At 40.2% G+C, this 21,935-nt stretch overlaps 1 protein-coding gene across 1 annotated transcript in view; it reads right to left on the bottom strand.

Annotated features, from left to right (window-relative positions):
• Positions 1 to 21,935, bottom strand: part of CDKL5 (cyclin dependent kinase like 5) — a 227,369-nt gene that overhangs the window by 27,201 nt on the left and 178,233 nt on the right. Inside the window, exons 13-17 of the mRNA XM_004063871.5 lie at positions 17,865 to 17,966; positions 16,898 to 17,003; positions 13,211 to 13,334; positions 6,504 to 6,603; positions 1,226 to 1,345 (exon numbers count right to left, since the gene is read on the bottom strand). Coding sequence (XP_004063919.2) covers positions 1,226 to 1,345; positions 6,504 to 6,603; positions 13,211 to 13,334; positions 16,898 to 17,003; positions 17,865 to 17,966 — 552 coding nt within the window. The remainder of the gene's footprint in view (positions 1 to 1,225; positions 1,346 to 6,503; positions 6,604 to 13,210; positions 13,335 to 16,897; positions 17,004 to 17,864; positions 17,967 to 21,935) is intronic.

The raw sequence follows: 21,935 nt of genomic DNA, 5'->3' as shown, positions 1-21,935 counted from the left end.
AGAAGCAGAAAATACAAATGGCTGGGGCAAACAGAATGGGAATATGGGGAACTTCTGCCAGCAGTTCTATGCAACAGCTTACAGTTAAAAAGAGTAAACAGAGGCTGGGCATGGTGGCTCATCCCTGTAATCCCAGCACTTTGGGAGGCAGAGGCAGGTGGCTTGCTTGAGCCCAGGAGTTCCAGACCAGCCTGGGCAACATGGCAAAACCCCGTCTCTACCAAAAATTTGAAAAATTAGCCAGGTGTGGTGGTGCACACCTGTAGTCACAGCTACTTGGGAGGCTGAGGTGGGAGGATTGCCTGAGCACAGGGAGGTTAAGGATGCAGTGAACCGAGTTTGTGCCATTGCACTCTAGCCTGGGCAATGGGATTGAGGCTCTGTCTCAAAAAAAAAAAAAAAAAAAACAGTAGTCCGCTCTCCCAATCACAGAAATCTGTGACACAAGAAATCACAGACACAAGTAATCCTATAGCCTCAAAAGCTCGGGAGGATTGTCAGAAATTATAGTGCAGAAGAATAAAGGTTTTATAAAATACTCAATATCAAAAAACAAAATGCTCATTATGGGATACTGAAAAGATACATTACAAAATTTCCAACCAAAATAGTTGTTTAAAGGAGATAAACCTCAGATACCTGAAAAATTTACTGATTCAGTTTCTGCTTATTCCTCCATTACGGAAGATAAATGTGACTATACAATACAGTCTAATATGTAGTTCCTAATGCAACTGTTTGCCTGTTTCCTGTCAAAAATAGTATGGATTTCAGGAGTTGAAATATTCTTTCAAGAAAACTTATCATACCGTCTTTCAATTTGTATGCTATTATTTTTAATGAAACCTTAATCTTCCCACCATCTGTGTTCATCCTGCCTGAAATGTTATCGCATGCCTCATTTTTTACCATGAATTATGGTTCTTTAACACAGCTCAGCTCTTTCCTGGGCTGTATTTATGGGCTGGGACTACATCTTCAATTGCCTCCAGCTAGGTGAAGGCTAACGGAAGCTTGCATCTTTCCCAGTAGAACATGGGTCACTGAAGCAAGATTCATCCTGGCTGACAAGATGCATCTGGCTATAACTGAGGGTCTATTTTGAGGAGGTGCTCAGCCTTACTGTAACACTGAGAGGCTAAGTTTTCTCTACCATGCCCTCCCCGCTCCTCAGGACAGTTACTGGAGAGTTGGAGAGTCTAGCAGTGGTGCAGGATCCACTCACTTGGGTCTGCAGATCTGAGATCTTCTCGGGGCGCCACTCCTTTGGTCTGCTGCTTGGAGTGCTAGCAGAATGAATGGATTTCTGCAACGTCAGAAGATCAGGGCTGTCAGAATTGGGTACCTAGAGCAAAATATGGACAAGCATTCAATAAGCACACTGATAAGCCTAATTAAGATATGCAACCACACCCAAGAGGAGAACCAAACTAAAAAGCAAACCAAACCAAAACTCAAATAACCCAGTAAAAAAAGAACCCCAATCTCTCCCAATGTTCACAATGCAAGTGATGCTAGTTAAATTCTTCTGCCCTCTTAATAATTTTCCCTGCATTAGGAAAAATTGGCAGATGTCATGCAGCTTTGTTAAACCTCAACCCTTAAAGCATTCCCATGCTGTTAGTTTTAGTCGCTGTAAGAGAGAGCAGTTAAATTGGGCTGTACCAGGAATTGCTGTCGTATCCTCATTCCATATTGCAGTTAGGTTATGAACCAGTTCAATAAAACAGAAATTTTTTCCTGCTGGGAAAATGATCCAAACACTGTATATGGTAGTGCCAAAGAAGTCTGGTAGGCTTTCAAGGATAGCAAAGTGAGAAAGTATGGTTTGGATCATATTCCCAAACCACTGTCTGATATATCTGGATCTATCATTATGTACTAGAGAAATGCTGGAAATCTGTGCCACAAATTCCAGATGAATGCAATTGCTCTATTCACCAGTTTTGGTGAACACAGAAGAGTAATGTCAAATGCCAAGCAAAAGCCCTGGTTTTAAACTGACCAGCAAAAGCTCAAGCCAGACAAGGAAACAAGCTGTTTTTTCATGGAGCCTGTTAGCTCATTCAATTTGGTCAATTCAACTTGGCTTCAAAAAGACAAATTGCCAATCAAGTGTTAACAAACTCTGTCAGTCAAATGCAAAGACATTTGTTAACTGTAAATGTTAATAGAATTCCTTACATAAAATACAGGCTTTTATAAATGTTATCTGCCCATAACTGGCTAATCAGACATGACAAACTAGCCTTTCACTAGTTTGTTTGCTTAATAGACTTTGTGCTTCAACTTTCTTAACTGATTCAGAAGAATGGCAATGAATTTATATCTCAGTGAATTTACGGAACTGGCTCACGTACTTAACTAGCATAAAGAGAATATGACCTCATGAAAATAAGACATGCTGTTGTCATCAGTAAAACAAGTTTACTGGAGCAGTTTTCAGGGCTACCATACATAAAAACGGGTACCATGGGTGGAGTGACTACAGGAAGCTTTTTCAAAGAAGAACTATGCTTTAAATGATTCTTTGAATTAAAAAGAGGAAAGAGGGATTTCTTGATGCTTGGATTCTCCCCGTTGGTGGAATCTGTCTGCAATATAAGATACAAATAAACTAATTGCAAAAAAAAAAAAAGTGCTCTTATTGAAACTACTAGCCCTTGGAAGCCCTCAAATTGCTAAATATTAACAGTCACTGAAAGAATCTTGGTGCTGTGCATCTATAGAGGTTCTGTGCCAATTCTCACCTGGATGTGAAGATGTCAATAATGCAAATTCAAGACAAGCACAAACTTCTTCTAAGTATATAATGTGAGATCATGATCAATACCTCTAGTAGGAATGCCAAGAGACCTAGACACACCTACTCACATTAAGCTTATAAAACGTTAAATAATTTTTACTTACTATCAGAAATATGGTTATAAAGAACTGTGTTAAAGAGCTACTGATAAACTTCAATCTTCTCCTAATTGCTAGAGAGGACTTCAGCAAGTAAAAAATCTACCATGTAATTCGCCTATTAGGAGAAAAAAAATCCCAACATACTGGAAACCCTTTCGAATTTGGTCAACTTTTAAGCCTGAAAACATCACTAGGAAGAGGTATTGATCACTGTGGTGGGATACTAATGTTGAGTAAGAGGCCTTGTTCTGTACTTCTAGAAATATTTACCCAATGGAAAACATCTAGCACAATTCAGATACTGGTTTTCAAAGAGAAGAAACAGAAATTTCAATATTTAAATGGAAGCATCATCACAAGTTGAGATACTAACTAACTAGGATACAATTACCAAGTTGGCAAAGTCACCATATGCTCTGAGGACTTATGTAACTCTGGATATGTAACCAAAGCCAGATTTCCCAAGGCACCTTCCAGATTTGCTTGAGTCGAAGCAGGCACCTTTACAATACAGAATTATTTTTTTTTGGCACCACTTTTCCCTGTTTTGGATATCTCAATTGTCAGAGAACTAGAATGTCTATGAAGGTATTCAAGTATTTAGGTAATCTTTTAAGGGTATATGTAAAAAGGGATTTGAGTAAAACATCCCACAAATTTTCTTGTTCCAATGACAGGAACCCCGAGGAAGAGTTTAACTTGCATCGCTGAAGAGGCCAGAGGAGAGCTCCTAGAGGCTCCCCACAGAGGCGGGTCCATGGTATAAATTGAGCCTGGACTTGGTATTTAGGAGAACGCAGTTCTGGTTCTCCCAGTTGATTATGTGATTTTTGGGCTTTGAAGCAAGCCCACGACTTGCTTGGGCTCAGTTCCTATACCAGTGAATAAAAAAATTCAACTAGATTTAGGATCCACCTCAGCTTTAACATGTCATGCGTCTCTATGTACACTGGGCATCAGATTTTCATTCTTTTGGAATCTTATGCAAAGGCCACAATGCCTTAAATCTTTTGAAGCTTATTCTATGTAGTTTCTTTTTGCTGAGTTCTAGAAAGTGAAAAACAATTAACAGTTTAAATGCTCATTCAAAGTAGGCAGAGTTAACCCAATGTCAGGCGTAGGACTCTGAGGTTTGGAAGGCTGTACTGAGCGCTCTTTGGAAATCCCAAAGCCCTTAAATTTTATTTTTCATTTAATTAAAAGATGCAGAGGTACAAACAACTTTTGGGTTGGTAAAGCTTAAGGCATTATGGCCTACGCAGAGATATTCTACATTTACTTTAATATCAAAAAGGAAACTTATGAAAACCTAATAAAAAGTTTAAGTCGAGAGGATGTTAGAGAATGGTTATTTTCTTTTTACTCTAATCTATATTACTAAAATATCTAAAATTTAACTAAATTCTGAATAATAAAGTCAGTCAACATGTATACTCTACTTGTGCCACAGTGAGCCAGGGACTTTAGGTTTAATGTTGCTCTACAGTAAACATCAAAATCTAAATCTATATACAAAAACACCTTCAATTCCTTAATCTTTCCTACTTTCTACCACTTAATCACCCCACAATGCCAGGAGACCTGTGGTTTAGAACAAAAACCACAAAATAAAAATAACAGTGGTCAGGAGGTAGCCAAAGTTTAACGCCCATGATAGAGAAACATGTTCTACAGACAATGATAAAAGTTTTATTAACACTTTAAACATTTTAAGTATTCCTATGTTAAATCAGGTCTATTTGTTCACCCAGTCTAAGTAACAAATATAGTAGTATCTGATTGAGTGGCATTTTGATTTGACACTTTAAAAGTAAGCTTCAGTTAAAAATATGGGCAGTTTTTTTAATGACTACTTCAGAAATATTATGCAGCCATTAGGATTGAAGATAATAAAGTATTTGTAGTAACATACATATTCTGTGCATGTAGATATAGATAGATAAACTGTTAAAAGCCAGAATACAAAATCGTACTAAAAGGATTGCTCTAATTTAAAACTTAAAAAACAAACCAAAAAAAAACCCCACCTTCTTTCCACAAACATATGCATAGGCTAAACAGCTGGAGGAAAATATACCAAAATCCTAATACTAGTTGTGGTAGGGTATTAAGATTCAAAACGATCTTTTTCTTTTTCTCAAATTTTCTATAATGAACTCATATTTATTTTATAAGTAAATACATAAATTTAACAAGCAAGCAAGTGAAAGAATGATCTAGAAAGATTATCTAGGAAGGTATTTGTTAACATTTCTAGAACATCTGTGAGATAAAAATGCTTACTTCAGGTTATTTATACACATTGCTATGAACATCTACCTAATCTACTTCCCATTGAGTCATAATTCTATAATTTTCATAATAGAAAGGGCCTCAGAAACACTGGGTCTAATCTACTAAACTTATAGATGAAATCAGTGAAATCCATCTGAACAGGCCATTTTGATTGTGTCTTTTTCCTCTTCAAATAAATAAGAATAAATTACGTATGAAGTAAAACTAGAACCAAAACCATTCAAAATGGCTAACTAGGCCAGGCACAGTGGCTCATGCCTAGCACTTTGGGAGGCCTAAGTGGGCAGATTGCTTGAGCTCAGGAGTTCGAGACCAACCTGGGCAACATGGTGAAACCCTGTCTCTACAAGAAATACAAAAAATTAGCTGGGTGTGATGGCGTGCACCCAGTTATTTGGGAGGCTGAGGTGGGAGATCACTTGAGCCCAGGAGGTAGAGGTTGCAGGGAGCTGAGATCACGCCACTGCATTCCAGCCTGGGCAACAGAGTGAGACCCTGTCTCTAAAATAAATAAATAAATGAAAACGGCTAACTCTACCTTGTTTAGCCTTGAAGTTGTCATAAAGAAAAGGGGGATGCAGCCTCATCTAGGGGAAGAACTACTCCTGCTGCTGTCCTACAGGCCGGGTTTCCCCAAGATTCTCATGTCACTAAACCAGCAGGATCCTTGCTTGGGTGGTTCAGTGAAGTGATGTGAACGGTCCCATGGAGCCAGCTCTTTGTTCAGGCAAAGGGCTCCCAGGAGATAAGGTGCATTCCAACCCACAGCGCGATCAAAAGGCAAACATATTTTCCTTCTAACGCAAGCCCTAAAATCCCAGATACGATCTTTGTGACTATATAACTCAGAAACACACCTGTCAACGTAGGAATTCTGTAACCAGCCAGGAGAGAATAAGGAATGATGGTTATTTACAAATTTCAACATTTAAAAGTAAACCAAAACCCATTTCCTAAGTTTATGCATATCTTTAAATCCCCAGAGAGAAACAAATCCTGTGTCTTCAAAGTTTTTACATTAATATAAGCCCACATAGATAAGAAGTATATTGAGAAGGGCTTAAAGTGTTCTCTGTCATCCAAATTAAATTTCTTCTATTCCTGGAGATTCTGTTGAATGTAGAAAAGGCTCTGTTGAGAGGATAGTTGTAAAGAATTTCAGAAAGAGACATAATACAGTGCATAAATGTCAAGTCTCAATAAGAAAACAATCAACTTTGATTGCCAAGTGCAAAGTGTAAAGTATCCATTGAATAATGCAGAAACATGTTATTATATATAGAAACTGGTCATCCACTTACTGTTTGAGATTTCTTCTTTTTCTTTTTCATTGACCTGAAAAATCCTTGCTTCTCTTTTTCCTTGAGTTGCTCTGAATGACTAATATTTTCAGGACTTTTCCTAAATGAGAAGACATTTTTATCATATTGATTTTTCAATCATTTTCTTGCCATTGTGACAAATATAATAAGGACTGAAAATGCATGACACTAGGTTCCTATAGCCGGGAAGAATCAAACACTTAGGTAAAGAGCCTCTAAAAAAGCACAGGAGGAACTAAATTTAATCAACCATGGTTAGTGATTATCCTCTGGCACAGGCTCACTCAAAAGAGCAATTTGAGCATTATATGACCTGTAACTGTTGCTGCAAGACCATTTCCATGCTGTTGAAGACCTCAGAGTTTGAGATTATGAAAAGTACACAGCTTAAAGGATGGCTTTTCTGTAACTCTACAAGGGAAAGAGCAAAACATTTTCAACACCTACCTTCATTTTTCTATTTACCTTTTAAAAACCAGCTCGACAAGTTTATTATTAGCGACTTGTCAAGATACTGAACATAAAGATCAATACGGCTATAAAAACATCTTGAACAAAAGTAAAAATTTGCCAGAAACTGGAAATATCCTACTTATTAAACCTTTTATCTATTTATTAAAACTAAATAAAAATAGTTAAGAAAAAAATGTAGGGACAGGTGCAGTGGCTCACACCTGTAATCCTAGCACTTTGGGAGGCTGGGGCAGGATCGCTTGAGGTCAGGAGTTTTAGACCAGTGTGGGCAACACGGCAAGACCCTGTTTCTTTTAAAAAAAAAAAAAAAAAAAAAAAAAAAGGCTTTCACGAGAGGGAAAAAAGCTTCTAACTGAAAATACTGACATTAAGCTTGATACCACTGACACCACCAGGTATTCTGAACTCAGAATGATACATTTATAATTTTGAAAGCCAGAAAACTTCAGACATGATGAAATGGGTAAGTGTTGAAAAGTTAAGAGTCTTTATTTTTATTTATTTATTTTTGAGACAGTGTCTTGCTCTGTTGCCCAGGCTGGAGTAAAATGGTGCGATTTTGGCTCACTGCAACCTCCACCTACCGGGTTCAAGTGATTCTCCTGCCTCAGCCTCCCAAGTAGCTGAAATTATAGGCATGCACCACCAGGCCTGGATAATTTTTTTACTTTCAGTAGAGACAGGGTTTTACCATGTTACCCAGGCTGGTCTCGAACTCCTGACCTCAAGTGATCTGCCCACCTCAGCCTCCCAAAGTGCTGGAATTACAGGTGTGAGCCACCACGGCCAGCCAAAAGAGTCTTTAAATGTAGTGTTGTACTGTTGCGAAAAACATTCTAAACCCAATGACAGACTGGGCCTAGGCCCTGGGAATTTGGTAAAAGTTTCTTGTGACAAGTTCTTTTGCAATTAAGGAGATGAAACCCTCTTGCATGGGGCTTAAAGATAGACTGTCGTAAGCTAAACTCCAAGACACAGCATTCAGTCACTTGCCATTGGTAAGGAACACTGCAGAAGAGTGGGGTTTTCTGGAATCACAAAAGCATGACTCTGGATGGAAAGGAGCCTCAGAGAGCATCTAGTAGAAATGGCAATACTATTTTTAACGTTCTGTAACTTCTAGAGGTTAAAGAATTATACGTTTATGAAATAGCTATGTCATTCCACAATACTATCTGCAAAAACACAACCTAGAAGCACAACAGAATATTCAGATTAATGGGTAGAAGTTTTTACCAAGCAGAATGAAAGTCTCACAAAATACCACAGGTGTGTTGAGGGTAAAAGTGCTTTCTGCCAATCTAGCAAATCCTTTAAGGAAGACATATTCATCATGACTGCCATCTCAGAATGTGAATGGGCATTACTGTAAGAATGTTAATGCTGGCACAAGAGGAAATGAAGGCTTGAGACACCAGTCCTAGGAGGAAGTAGGATCTTGCATGGTAAGAGGAGAATCTATGCAGGATGAAACAGTGAATAAGATGAAAGTGAGAAGGGGAGGGTAATAAAAGGAAAGCTCAATGTTTGCAGTTTGCATGTTGCATCGTTGGGTCCCCAGGACACAGGGAAGATGGGCCAAAGACCCTCTGCAGGGGCTTTTCAAGAGGCACTGGATAAACCACAGCCCAGGTGGGGATAGAGGAGTGATTGGGACATTTTCAAAGATCCAGGCAGAGAAAGATCCCAGAGGCCAAATGAAAAAAAGAAATAAATTACCCTTGAACTGGTGGGTGAAAACTAGGAGCAAAGCGTGTGTTTGCATCACCAAAGACAGAAAGAAGGATGTCAGAGAGGAAAAACAAAACAAGGGAGAAGCTATGCAGAAACATACATACCCAAAGAATTAACACAGAAAGGGAAGGGAGAAAAGGCTGACAGAGTGACTCAGAGACAGATGGAAAGAGGCTGGCTGGAACAAAGGCACTTGAAAAGCTGTGTTGTATAAAGGAATGGAGAATGAGTTATACATTGACAGCTGGAACTGAGCCATATGGGTAAGCGTGTGGTTGGTCATTTCCCTCATTTGCGCATTCTGGCCCCTGTGATTCCACCTGGAAGACAGCAGCTTCGTGCTGAGTGGGGTAAAGAGGAGCAGCACAAAAGAAGGGTAAATAGGGGGTTCACATCAATCTCAGAGACAGAAGCTTTGAGAAGGACTATTCATCCAGTCACCTGGCACCTTCTCCAGAGCAGCAGTTGGGACCAAAACAGTACGGGAGGAGGGCAATGAGACAAGTGGTAAGCAGGCACACAGGCATGGGACTCTAACGTTATCTAACATGACAGCTATTTCCATAAGGGTCCAAGAGGAGACACAATTCCAAAGATTCACCTAAAGAAAGGAAGGAATTAAAATCCAATGAATCACTCAACCAACATTCAGCGAGTACTTTATACATGTCAGGCCCTGTGTTAGGTGTTGAAGAAACAGAGAAAAATAAAAGAACGAATCTGATCTCACTCAAGCTGCTCAAAGACTCTTGTCGGGGGTAGGGGACAGGTTTGACAGCTAGGGAATGGGGCGGGGGGGCATCATGGTCAGGCTTATGGGACTTCAGTATAATCCCTCTGAGAGCAGCATGGAAGGTGAGCTGAAGCGGTGAGGAGCATTACTCTGTGACACTTTCTCTGCCACCCCCCCTCCCCTGGCGATGTGATGAGCGTGGTTAGCTAATGTGTGAGAAGAGAGAGTCAGTGAATAATTCTACGGGAGTAACTCTGAAAGTTATGATGACAAGCACTAATGGATATCAATATATTCATAACCTTACGAGAAAAAGAAGGCTGGAATTATGCAAGTTACAGCAATTCTTCATTTAACTAGTGGGATTTCTTTCTTTCTTTTTTTTTTTTTAAGACGGAGTTTCGCTCTTGTTGCCCAGGCTGGAGTGCAATGGCGTAATGTCGGCTCACCGCAACCTCCACCTCCTGGGTTCAAATGATTCTCCTGCCTCAGCCTCCCAAGTAGCTGGGATTACCAGCATGCGCCACCACGCCCAGCTAATTTTTGTATTTTTAGTAGAGACGGGGTTTTTCCATGTTGGTCAAGCTGGTCTCGAACTCCCGACCTCAGGTGATCCGCCCACCTTGGCCTCCCTAAGTGCTGGGATTACAGGAGTGAGCCACCGTGCCTGGCCAACTAGTGGGATTTCTAAGTAATTTGGTTTACTCTTTAAACATCAATTTTTAACCCAATTGACAGCAGTCTTTCTAAACATATTTATACATTTTGTCTTTCAAAGCAAAGTGAAGCTGCCTGTTTTATAAACACACACTCCATAGAGATCTATGATATGTATGATTTTCCCACCTGCTTCTCTCCATAGCTATTGCTTGGATCCTTTTCCCTCTGCACACTGTAGTATTACCTTGAACTATTTCTTGCCCTGACAACCTCAGTGCTGCCTGCTAGAACTGAGCATAAATGAAGAACAGACTCCAAATGAGGTTGGGGGTGTTATCCTATCAGTAAAGATGATTAATCCCACCATATTAACTCTATTTTGCTTGTTCTGAGATATTTTGGCTATCTCCTGATTCTTAAGTGGGTTCTACATAAGTGAGATGGCCAGAATAACAGCTCTGGATATCATACTGCGATATCTATTTATTGCTTTAAAATATAACATAGTAGCTTGACTTTTCCGTTGCAAGAAAGGGGTACACTGTACAAATATTCTCTTCCTGAAGTAAATCTGAAGTACTACTACCAAGGAAAAACAGACTGACCTTAGGTAAGAGATTATTTAGGAATAGCAATTCACAGCCAGGCACAGTGGCTCATGCCTGTAATCCCAGGACTTTGGGAGGCTGAGGCAGCCAGTCACTTGAGCTCAGGAGTTGGAGTCCAGCCTGGGCAGCATAGTGAGACCCCATGTTTACAAAAGATACAAAAATTAGCCAGGCATGGTGGCATGTACCCACAGTCTGGGCTACTCAGGAGGCTGAGGTAGGAGGATAGCTTGAGCCCAGGAAGCAGAGGTTGCAGTTAGCCAAGATTGCACCACCGCATTACAGCCTGGGCAACAGAGCCAGACCCTGTCTCCATCCCCTCGCAACAAAGAATAGCAATTCACTATATTACCATAACAAGGCTCTTTGATGTTTTTTGTAAGTTACCAAATGTGCATTTCTCTCAAATATGAAGAATCTGATGAACCAATTCGAGAGCTTGTTCAAGAAAAAAAATCAAGATGAGTCAAGTTGAACTAATGACAGACTAAGTGAGATGCGATGAAGGAAGGAAATACGTCATAGCAGCATTATCACGAAGAGTTAACAGAAACAAAAGAATAGAGCCAGTTCATCACTGGCAATTCTGGAACTCTCAAGTCTCATAACAGCAATACTAGAATAAGGATGACCTTATGAAGACTCAACTAAAGTTCAACATACCAATTGAGCCTCTCATTCTTTTTAAAACAACTCTTTTTAGGTTTCTGTACATATATATACACGCGTAAAACAAGTTCTACTTAAACTGATTATCAAAAGACAGAAACAATACATTACTAACACTGTCTATCCCAAATTTGGATTTAATTTTGATCTGACCTAATTTTCACAGGACTAAGGTAATCTGTAATTGTTACTCTTTTAAATCATCACCACTTCATTATGTAATAATCAAGAGAACCCAATTCCTTCTGTACTTCTGTATTCTCACCATTTAGACAATTTTGTCATGACTTATCAAAGCCACACCAGAAAATGGTCAACACTGGTAAGTAAAGAAGTTATACCTGTGTTCTCACGTTAATTCGCAGATCTTTTCTATATACTAGGGAGCTTAAAACAGTCACATGGAGAAAGAACACCAAAGTTTATCATCAAAATGGAGGGGAAACACCTGATGTTGAAGTTAGATGACAACGATAGTAACTGCAGTCACTAACATTAATGAATGCTTACGGAGCCAGGCATTATTCTAGGTGCTTTTAATGCATTGCCTCATTTAATTATCACATGAACCCTATGGCGGAGGTGCCATTCTTAGCCCTATTTTACACATGAGGAAACCAAGAGACAAATAGACACAGTCCTCTGATTGATAGACAAGTTGCCATCAACCAAGATATCCTATTTCCAGAGTCTAAACTCTTAGTCACGAACGTTAAGACTGTCATTTTATAAATAGGCAATGGATGTAAATTGTGCTTATACAGCAAAAGTGTATTTATAGCTTTTTAAGAAGTCATTTTTATATCGTTTTAAGAATAATTAAGTAATTTTCACTATAGGGCACAATAACACTGAAACCTTGATGTAACTTTATCAACAGGGTCCAAATTGTGACATCACATGGAGTCAGGAGTACTGACATAAGGCCCTTCTGTTACTTCTGGCAACAAACACCAGAGAGGGACTCTCTGACAGACTGGTCTTATTCCAAATCCAGTGTCTTACAGTGATGTCCCATTTTATGCTCTTGGTAGAGAACCTGGGCAGTCTTTCAGGGTAGTTGAGAAGAAGTCTACATTATTATTTTTCTTAAAGTCCTTACTCCTCAGACAGATTTGCTAATGGATCTTGATAAAACTGTAATTCTCTCCCTAAATATTTATTAGATACGACACAAAAAAGATAAAAGAATAAGAAAAGTTGCCACATCATTTGTGCCTTTCATTACCATTATGCTTTTATGGTAGCATAAAGGACTGTTCCCCTATTTCTTTTTACCCTGAATGACAGACAGGTAGCACAGAGGTAACAACCATGAGCTTTGGAGTCAGAGCCCATTTAAGTTTGAACCCTGGCTCCCTTCTCCATGTTACTGGCTGTCCAGCACCGGGCCAGTTCCTCGACTTTTCCAAGCTTCAGTGTCCCTGCCGCTAGCATGGAAGCACAGTGTGACTATGAGAACTGACTGAGATGATGCACATCAAATGCTAAGCAAAGTGTACCTGGCTCAATGTCAACAAAAGGAGACCACAAAAGTCATCATTCATATCAGAACAACACAGTGGAAAGCGTATCATGTATTTAATAATCCAGGAGATTTTTTTTCCTTTACATGATATTTAATATAAATGCCAAACTGGAAAAAAGTTACCAATAATGAAAAATCACATTTTCCTTATTCAATAATTTATCTAGAGAAAAAAAGGCCTAGCAGGAGAAAGGACACTAAAAAGCTCATCCAGAATTTATTTCAACTCTTGAATCTACAATTAAAAAAAGGAAGAGTAAAAACAAACCAAAATGCTCACCATGGATCGAATGCTGGTTGTCTTTTTGAGTGGTTGGTTCCAGAACTGCTCTCTGATGGTAGAGAAGAAACTCTAGTTGACACATTATTTTCATGGAAAGAATTGTCTGGACGTGGAGATGGCACTGAATAAAGAAAAAGTAAGTCACTGATGGATTTTTTTTTTTATTTTAGACAGAGTCTCGCTCTGTCACCCAGGCTGGAGTGCAGTGGCGTGATCTCGGCTCAGTGCAGCCTTGACCTCCCAGGCTCAAGCAATCCTCCTGCCTGAGCCTCCCAAAGTGATGAGATTACAGACATGAACCACCACAGACGGCTGATGTTCTCTTTTGGTCAAAGCAGTTTTCACATTATCCTACTGCATTTTCTCTAACACAAATAAAACAACAAACAAACATATAAAAATCCTCATCAGCTCTTCACATAACTTTTGTGTTTTCTGAGGGTGAAGGCATTCCAGGGAACCTTGTCCCTCCATCCACTGCTTATGACACTAATTTGCAAGGGTTAGTTAACACCAAGTAATATGTATTGAAAACAGTAAACTGACCTGCCAGCTGATAAAGTGAAGAACATTATATTTTCTTTCTCTCTCTCTCTCTTTTTTTTTTTTTAAATAAGAGACTGTTACTCATGCTGGAGTGCGGTGGCACAATCATGGTTCACTGCAAACTCCACCTCCCCGGCTCAGGTGATCCTCCCACCTTAGCCTCCTGGGTAGCTGGGACCACAGGTGCACACCACCACACCTGGCTAATTTTTTGTAGAGACAAGGTTTCACCATGTTGCCCAGGCTGGTCTCGAACTCTTGAGCTCAAGTGATCTGCTCACTTCAGCCTCCCAAAGTGCTGGGATTACAGACGTGAACCACTGCGCCCGGCCAGGATATCTTCAAGTGTGAATCTTGTAGCCCCACCACCATTCCCTGCCACCGTTTTGGCATTCTTTGAAGTTAAAGCTTTCTTATCATAGACCAACAATGTAAAATCTATTCTTAGTTTGAAGTAATTAATATGTGTGCTGAAACAGACAAACTACAGTTTAAGCCTTGACACTTGGGAGGTAGTATCACTCGTTTTTAAACAAAATTACACAAAAATTTAGCTATTTCTACAAAAATATTATTTTTCTCTAAATTCTAAATGAACAGAAAAAGATAAAATATAATGTATGTGAATAAATACTTTTCTGCTTTTGGGGGGATAGTTATTAACTCTTTCTGTCAATTTCTAAGAATGGTTATAATAAAAATATACTGGAAATTTTACCACAAAAGGAATATACAGACTGTATATAAAGATAAATGACACAATTTCACTTGACTCTTGACCAATAGGAATGAAAACGGGAAGCATTCTGGAAACATCTGTTATTTCAATGATACCACCAAATCTTCCTCTAGGACTTAGTAGTATCATTGAAATGACAGATGTCTCCAGATGTTTCATCTAGTTAAATATTTTCCTTCTATATCTGAAATTTTTAAAATTAAAACATTCCACCTGCCAAGCTCTCACTACCCTCTCTACTAATGAGGTAGAGACATATGAAGTATTTCTCTGAATTAACCAATTTATTTTTTTTGCAATCAAAATAAAATCGTGTTTCCAGAGGTCAAAGACTAACTTAAATCTCCATTAGCATTTTATATTAATGTATATTCTCCAGACATCTATAGAAATAACACACCTATGCTACATTTTGGAGGTAATGCTTTGGTGATAGAAGAAAAGGCTTTTGCACATGTATGTTACAATATTTTAATTAAATTAAATCTTAATTAAAAGCTTAGTCCCATAAAATTCTTTTTTTTTTTTTTTTTTTGGAGACGGAGTCTTGCTCTGTCGCCCAGGCTGGGGTGCAGTGGCACGGTTTTGGCTCACTGCAAGCTCCGCCTCCCAGGTTCACGCCATTCTTCTGCCTCAGCCTCCCAAGTAGCTGGGACTACAGGCACCCACCACCACACCTGGCTATTTTATTTTTTATTTTTTTTAGTAGAGACGGGGTTTTGCCATGTTAGCCAGGATGGTCTCGATTTCCTGACCTCGTGATCCTCCTGCCTTGGTCTCCCAAAGTGCTGGGATTACAGGCGTGAGCCACCGTGCCCAGCCAGTCCCATAAAATACTAAGGCGTAATCATGGTATCAGGAAAAATGGCATATTCAATCAATACCTTATGCTTTTCCAAAGGTGGGGCTGGAAGGGAAGGAACAGAGTAGCCTGATCATTAAATATACATTTAGTCCTAAATAACACTTCTGTGCATTTATTTAGCTGGGGTTCCTAATTAAAATGACTAAGCAGTTCTCCATGCCCCCGCCCCAAATCCTGCCCCTTTCCAACTATCCTCTTAAAACAACAGAAATAGTGGGAAGTTAGGCAACGTGGGCATAGGAGGCTTTAGAAAGCTGTGGTGACTCTTGAAGGCTTTACAGGCCTCCTGACCCAAGGCCTTGCTCTTGGCCCTGTGGGCTTGCTGTCCACTTTCTCCACCAGGGTGTTGGAATGCCCAAGGGCTTTACAATCTATTACTGCATAGTTACTAAAAGGGATTGCCTTTGTCATTCAATGTCTCCTAAGTTTGTACAACCCCAAAAGCATCTGTTTTAGTTGTCTGCTAAATAACAAAGTACATTTTAGCCTGTGCAAGTACACTTGAAATTTTTCTTTAATTCAATTGACAAATATTTATGAAGCTGTGCGAAGCAGTGTACTAGTCAATGAGAATAAAAAGAAGAGAAGACGAAGAGAACTGAGTGTCTCACAACCTTGTGAGAGAGAACTCAGACAAAGAATCAGTGCAATGTGGTCAGTGTTACATCAGAGTTACAGGCAAGGTACGACAGACAGAACGGAGAAGAAAATGTTTCACTCCATCTGGAACAAACTGTGGGAAGATATTATACTGAAGAGGACCTTAAAGAAAGGGACAGAAATAAGCTGTTCCAGCAGGAGGAAGAGTACATTACAGGCCAGAGGAGGGCACAGCCTGTGCAGTCCCATAGGCTGGGTACGAGAGAGACCTGGGGGGTGGGGGAGAAAGTGGCTGGAGAGCATGGCAAGGGCCAGATCATGGGAAGTCTGGAATGACATCCTAGAGAATTCAGATTTTGTCCTGATGCCAATGGGAAGCCACCAAAAGACTCTCAACAGGTGAGTGATAGGGGATTAGGAGTAGGGTGGGGTGGGGTGGGCAATGGGATGCCTTGCTCTATTTTTCCCCCCTTGTAGCACTTAATATCTTTTACTGCTCTATATAATTATTATGTTTAGTGTCCATCTCTCCTTCCAAGGAAGTGAGTTCCGTGATGGTAAAGATCTTTGATTATCTTGTTCACCAACAAGTCCTAAGCCAGAACAGTGCCAGACACACAGGTAACGTCAATAAGTATGTTATGGCTTGACAGAACAAAATGAGTGGTATGGTCAGAACACAGCTTCAGAAGGATCACTCTAGTCTCTATATTGATGGTTACCTTGGAGATAGGGAGACCAGTTAAGAGGCTACTTAAGGAGGCCAATTCATAAGCCAGGAGGGCCTGACTTAGCAGGAGCAGAGGCAGGGAGAACCGCTGGAAGGCGACAGTGTAGGTGAGAAGGCCGCTGGCCTGAGTTGGTGAAAGCAGTGTGCACATAAAGCGAGAGAGGGAGGAGAGGGGAACCTGTTGAATGCCGGGGGTGGGCTTACCTCTGTAAAAGCTACCAACTCTCCTTGGCACAGGATCATTGTATAGATGTCTGTTTTCTTTGGGGGCTGTGCCATCATCAGAGTGTGGGTCATGATACACTCCACCCTGAGGCAGGAAAGAAATTTATAAAAGTTAAGCCACACATTGATGACAATATTGCCTATGACTTTTTTCTTGAGACAGGGTCTCACTCTATTGCCCAGGCTGTAATGCAGTAGTAGGATCATGGCTTACTGTAGCCTTGACTGCCCCAGTTCAAGCAATCCTCCTGCCTCAGCCTTCCGAGTAGCTGGGACTACAGGCACACGCCACTACACCCAGCTAATTTTTTTTTTTTTTTTTTTTTTTTTTTTTTTGAGACGGAGTCTCGCTCTGTCGCCCAGGCTGGAGTGCAGTGGCGCCATCTCGGCTCACTGCAAGCTCCGCCTCCCGGGTTCACGCCATTCTCCTGCCTCAGCCTCCCGAGTAGCTGGGACTACAGGCGCCCGCCACTGCGCCCGGCTAATTTTTTGTATTTTTAGTAGAGATGGGGTTTCACCGTGGTCTCGATCTCCTGACCTCGTGATCCGCCCACCTCGGCCTCCCAAAGTGCTGGGATTACAGGCGTGAGCCACCGCGCCCGGCCCCCAGCTAATTTTTTAAACTTTTTGTAGAGATGGGGTCTTGCTATGTTGCCCAGGCTGGTCTTGAACTCCTGGACACAAGCAATCTTCCCACCTCAGCCTCCCAAAGTGCTGGGATTACATGTGTGAGCCACCTGGCCCAAATTTAGAACCGTACCTAATCAATCTATAATTGACTTAATGATCTTTTTGAAAGAAAACTCAGAATTATGCCACAAGGAAAACTACTTACTTTATAAGCCACTTCAACTTATTTGTGGGAGATTGGATATTAATACATTTTAAAAGCTAGGCAGTAATGATGCTGAACAAATGTTTACAGGCATATTTTATTGTGACATACCTCAGACTTCTGGCGTGTATGGAAGGAAGAGGTGCCTTCTCTGGAGGTCTCTTTGACCGAAGATCTTGCCACAGTCATCTCTGGAGGGAGCTGTTCTCCAGGCTGGAAGTAAAATTTAAAAGGATTTATAAGAGCATCCTGTTCCTAGGGATGGAACTCATCATGGCCTTTATTTGGTAGAACTAGGACCATAACCAGCTAAAATAAAAAATGTTAGTTGGCTAAAATACAAATAGTCCCATAAAAGTGAATAATCTGATGAATGTAATATAAGTCAAATTTCACACAGATGGAAAGTAAAATTCTCATTAAAGTTAAGGCAAGCAGAGAACAAATTAGTCTGAAAATAGTTCAATTAATTATTAAAAACAAAAAAAAATTACCATTCTAATATCTAGACAGTCATGGTTCTGAGTGGCCCTCTGATTAGGAATTCTATTAGTTTATCTGAAATTTCTCTAGCAGATTTTAAGACTGAGTTCTCCAAAATGAACTGTGCAGTTCCAAAAGTATATTTCATGCAGGACTTATATGGCAAAGTCAGATGAAAATAAATGATTTTTGAATGTATCAAGGAATAGAGTAAGTCCTTTTAATAATTTTTTGTGTTAAAATCCTCTTAACTACTATAGTTTATGTGCTTAAATTCTTGTCTTAATCTTCTCTAGGATAACAGCACTTATGTTTCATGTATTTTCTGAAGCCAAATCATGATAGTGCTCATCTCCAAAGACATACCACTATCTTTCTCTCTCAAGGAAGTGAGTCACAAGCTAAGAACAGTACTCGGTCCACAATGGTGTTCACTGAGGGGAAAAAACACAGCATTTTCTATCATCAGAAAAAAAGATTAAGGAAGAAAATTACCAAGTCATTAGAAGGAGTTCGCTGCATTGTATATCTGTACATTATGCACAGAAAAGGGCATTACCTTAAGCCTATGTGACATATCAAAAACATTTTATTTAAGATTTAAAATATGATTATTTTTCTCCCTCTCATTCTCCAAATGTACTCTGAGGATTCTGGGCAGGAATTCATCCAACATAGCCTTCCTTCTTTCTATTTTATGAAAATGTCTCATTTGACTTTTACCACCTGTACTGTTTACAAAGGCCTCTACAAAAATTATTTTAAGAAAACAAATTATTAACATCTAATATAAACTCAGTAAGAGTCTCTGTGCTTTTCAAGGTGGCCCGATACTTTGCATGGGAGTGATTCCTAGGATTCACTCACAGCTTAAGTTACTTTTCCAGCCTTCTGGTATCTTTGTGCTTTTAAACTTGTACTTTCTTGTAGCTGGGCACTGTACCTCCTGAACTGGCCTTCACAGTCTGTAACAGATCTGTGCTTAGCCCACAGTAACTGTTTATAATTCGTTTATGACCACCATGTTCACAAAAATTCTTTTCCTGGAATTCTCAGAGAGCAATTACTTTTTCTAAGTTAAAAAGCTATTTGTTTTTCCGATTTCTTCTCCATTTTATACCATGCTGAATGCTAGCACATTTTACCCAATTTTCCCTTCCATGTCTCCTCTGCAGGAAGCTGCCAGATCTTTCTAGGCTCTGGATGTTCTTTCTCCCGACAGCATCTCCTCAGGGCTCCTCTGACCATTCCTCTGACTCCACTTCCAGCCTCTGCAAATGGGCACCCCTCTTGCTTTCTCCTTTCACCTGGGTGCCAGACCATCTTTTTAGCCTCTTAGAGCACACTTCTGCTTAGAGGCCAAGGTCACTTCAAATTCAACATGTCCGCAAGACACCAGTGGCAAGCAGCTGGCCTCAGCACCTGGAGCTTGCCTCATAATCCCAGCTCCATCCTGAGCTGGTTGGGTAAACTTGGAGCAACTCACCCAACTTCTCTGAGCTTCGACATGCTCACCTGTGAAATGAAGGGGTTGAATTAGGTGACTTCAAAACTACTCTCTTTCACTCCAAAAAGGAGGTCCTAGAAAAGAAACCATGAAGTCTTCCTTTTTCCTATATTCAATCCTTCAAATCACAAATCCTATTGTTTCTACTTCTGAGGAGTAGAAGATCCACTGTTTCCCACTGGCACTGACTTAATCCCAAACATATTCTCTTCACCTCGTGCTTGAATTATTGCAAAAGCCACTCCAAATTTTGCATTTTTCACTCCAGCAAAGTGGAACAAGTTGCAATGCCCAAAGCACACCATGCTATGTAACATCTGTTACCTTCCTTCTCCTTCCAATGCTCTTTTCTTCCCTCTTTCCTGAGGTCACTGTCACTTTCTTCCCAACCTTCCTGGAAGTCTCTGCTCAGGTGCCACCTGTTCTAGGAGCTCCCACAACTCACAACTTGGACTGTCTCGCTCCCTTGCCACACTGGCATGCCTCTAGCACAGTAGCCAGAATGTAACCTCGCAGTAGTGGAACAACCTATCTGTTGACAAGAGTCCCCTGCCAGCCCACACACTTAAGACGACAGGGACCCTATTCTTTTCATCTTTCTAGCTAGAGCTTTTCATATTGCCTATCTCAGGACGTACCTGAACATATCTTCACTCTTCAGCCTATTCAAAGCTTGTCTATACATCCTAGCCCAGAGAAAGACCTTCAGTTGCCTGTAAAGCCGTTTCTAACTGCTTCTGCTCACAATGACCTCTCTCTATTCTCAATTCCTATTTATAGCCAGTGCCATATTGACTTAGGTCTTACTTATTTCATTGTGTGTTTTTGTGTGTGTGTGTGTGTGTGTGTGTGTGTGTGTGTGTGTGTGTGTGTGTGAGACAGTCTTGCTCTGTCACCAGGCTGAAGTGCAGTGGCACGATCTCGGCTCACTGCAACCTCCACCTCCTGGGTTCAAGCGATTCTCGTGCCTCGGCCTCCTGAGTAGCTGGAATTACAGGCACGTGCCACCACGCCCAGCCAATTTTTGTATTTTAGTAGAGACGGGGTTTCACCATGTTGGCCAGGATAGTCTCGATCTCCTGACCTCGTGATCTGCCTGCCTCGGCCTCCCAAAGTGCTGGGATTACAGGCGTGAGCCACTGCGCCTGGCTACTTATTTCATTGTTATCATGTATCAGTTTATCTTCCCCAAGAGCAGGTAAGTTTCTCAAGTGCAAGAGCTCTCTCAGACTCTTTTGAGTGCCTGGGAACACCCAGCATAGAAAAGGTGTTCAATGTCCAAATATCAGCCTCCACAATCACAGAAGCAGCAAGAATAACTAAAATTTGTTAGACACTTACTTTGTGCCAGGCACTGGGCACAGTACTTTATAGATGAAATCATGAGAACATTATTTTTAAAATATAGATGAAATCATGAGAACATTATTTTTAAAACATGCTCTACTGTAAGAATGCTACTTCTTGTTTTTTTTGTTTTTGCTTCTGTTTTTGTTTTTGAGACAGAGTCTCGTTCTATTGCCCAGGCTGGAGTGCAGTGGTGTGATCTTGGCTCACTGCAGCCTCTAACTCCCAGGTTCAAGTGAAGGAATGCTACTTCTTTTAAGCAGGTTAGGTCAGTTCTAGAGTTTGACGATGAATAAGATGGAGGAAGCATTATGCTAAAAATACTGTTTTAAGATTTAAAAACAATCCAAAAGACTGAAAACTAACATTTATCCTGGTATGAAGTTAAATTTATCTATAGTTCTGGACAAATTTAAAACTTTTAAATTCAGTTAAAATATTGAGTAAGGTACTAGCAAAAGCTTTTGATTTAAGCAAATGTGGTTTGGAGAGATCAGAGAAAATACCCATGAATTCACACTGTATTTTAAGAAAAACTAAAACCTAACTGATACAGCTGATGAATTCTGTAATAAATCAAAATAGGATTCTCTCAACAAAATATTCCAGAAAAGAACATTTAAGAAAAAAAAAAAGATCACTAAAAACAAAATTTGACTTTTCTTGAGTACTCAACGGTTGATCTAAATAGATTTAAAAAACAAAAAACAAAAAAACAGAGATTAGGCCAAGTATTGCTTCCCTAAATGCATCCTATCAAGAAAAGCACAACCTCCCGTAGTAGGGAAAGTTGTAGATGGACCCTCATCACACCCCTCGTACCACCTTCCCCCGAAGGGCCACCA

This window comes from Gorilla gorilla, chromosome X (assembly GCF_029281585.2).
Source record: "Gorilla gorilla gorilla isolate KB3781 chromosome X, NHGRI_mGorGor1-v2.1_pri, whole genome shotgun sequence".
Taxonomy (NCBI): domain Eukaryota; kingdom Metazoa; phylum Chordata; class Mammalia; order Primates; family Hominidae; genus Gorilla; species Gorilla gorilla.
The sequence above is the reverse complement of the archived record's forward strand: the minus strand, read 5'-3'. Positions and strand labels throughout refer to the sequence as shown.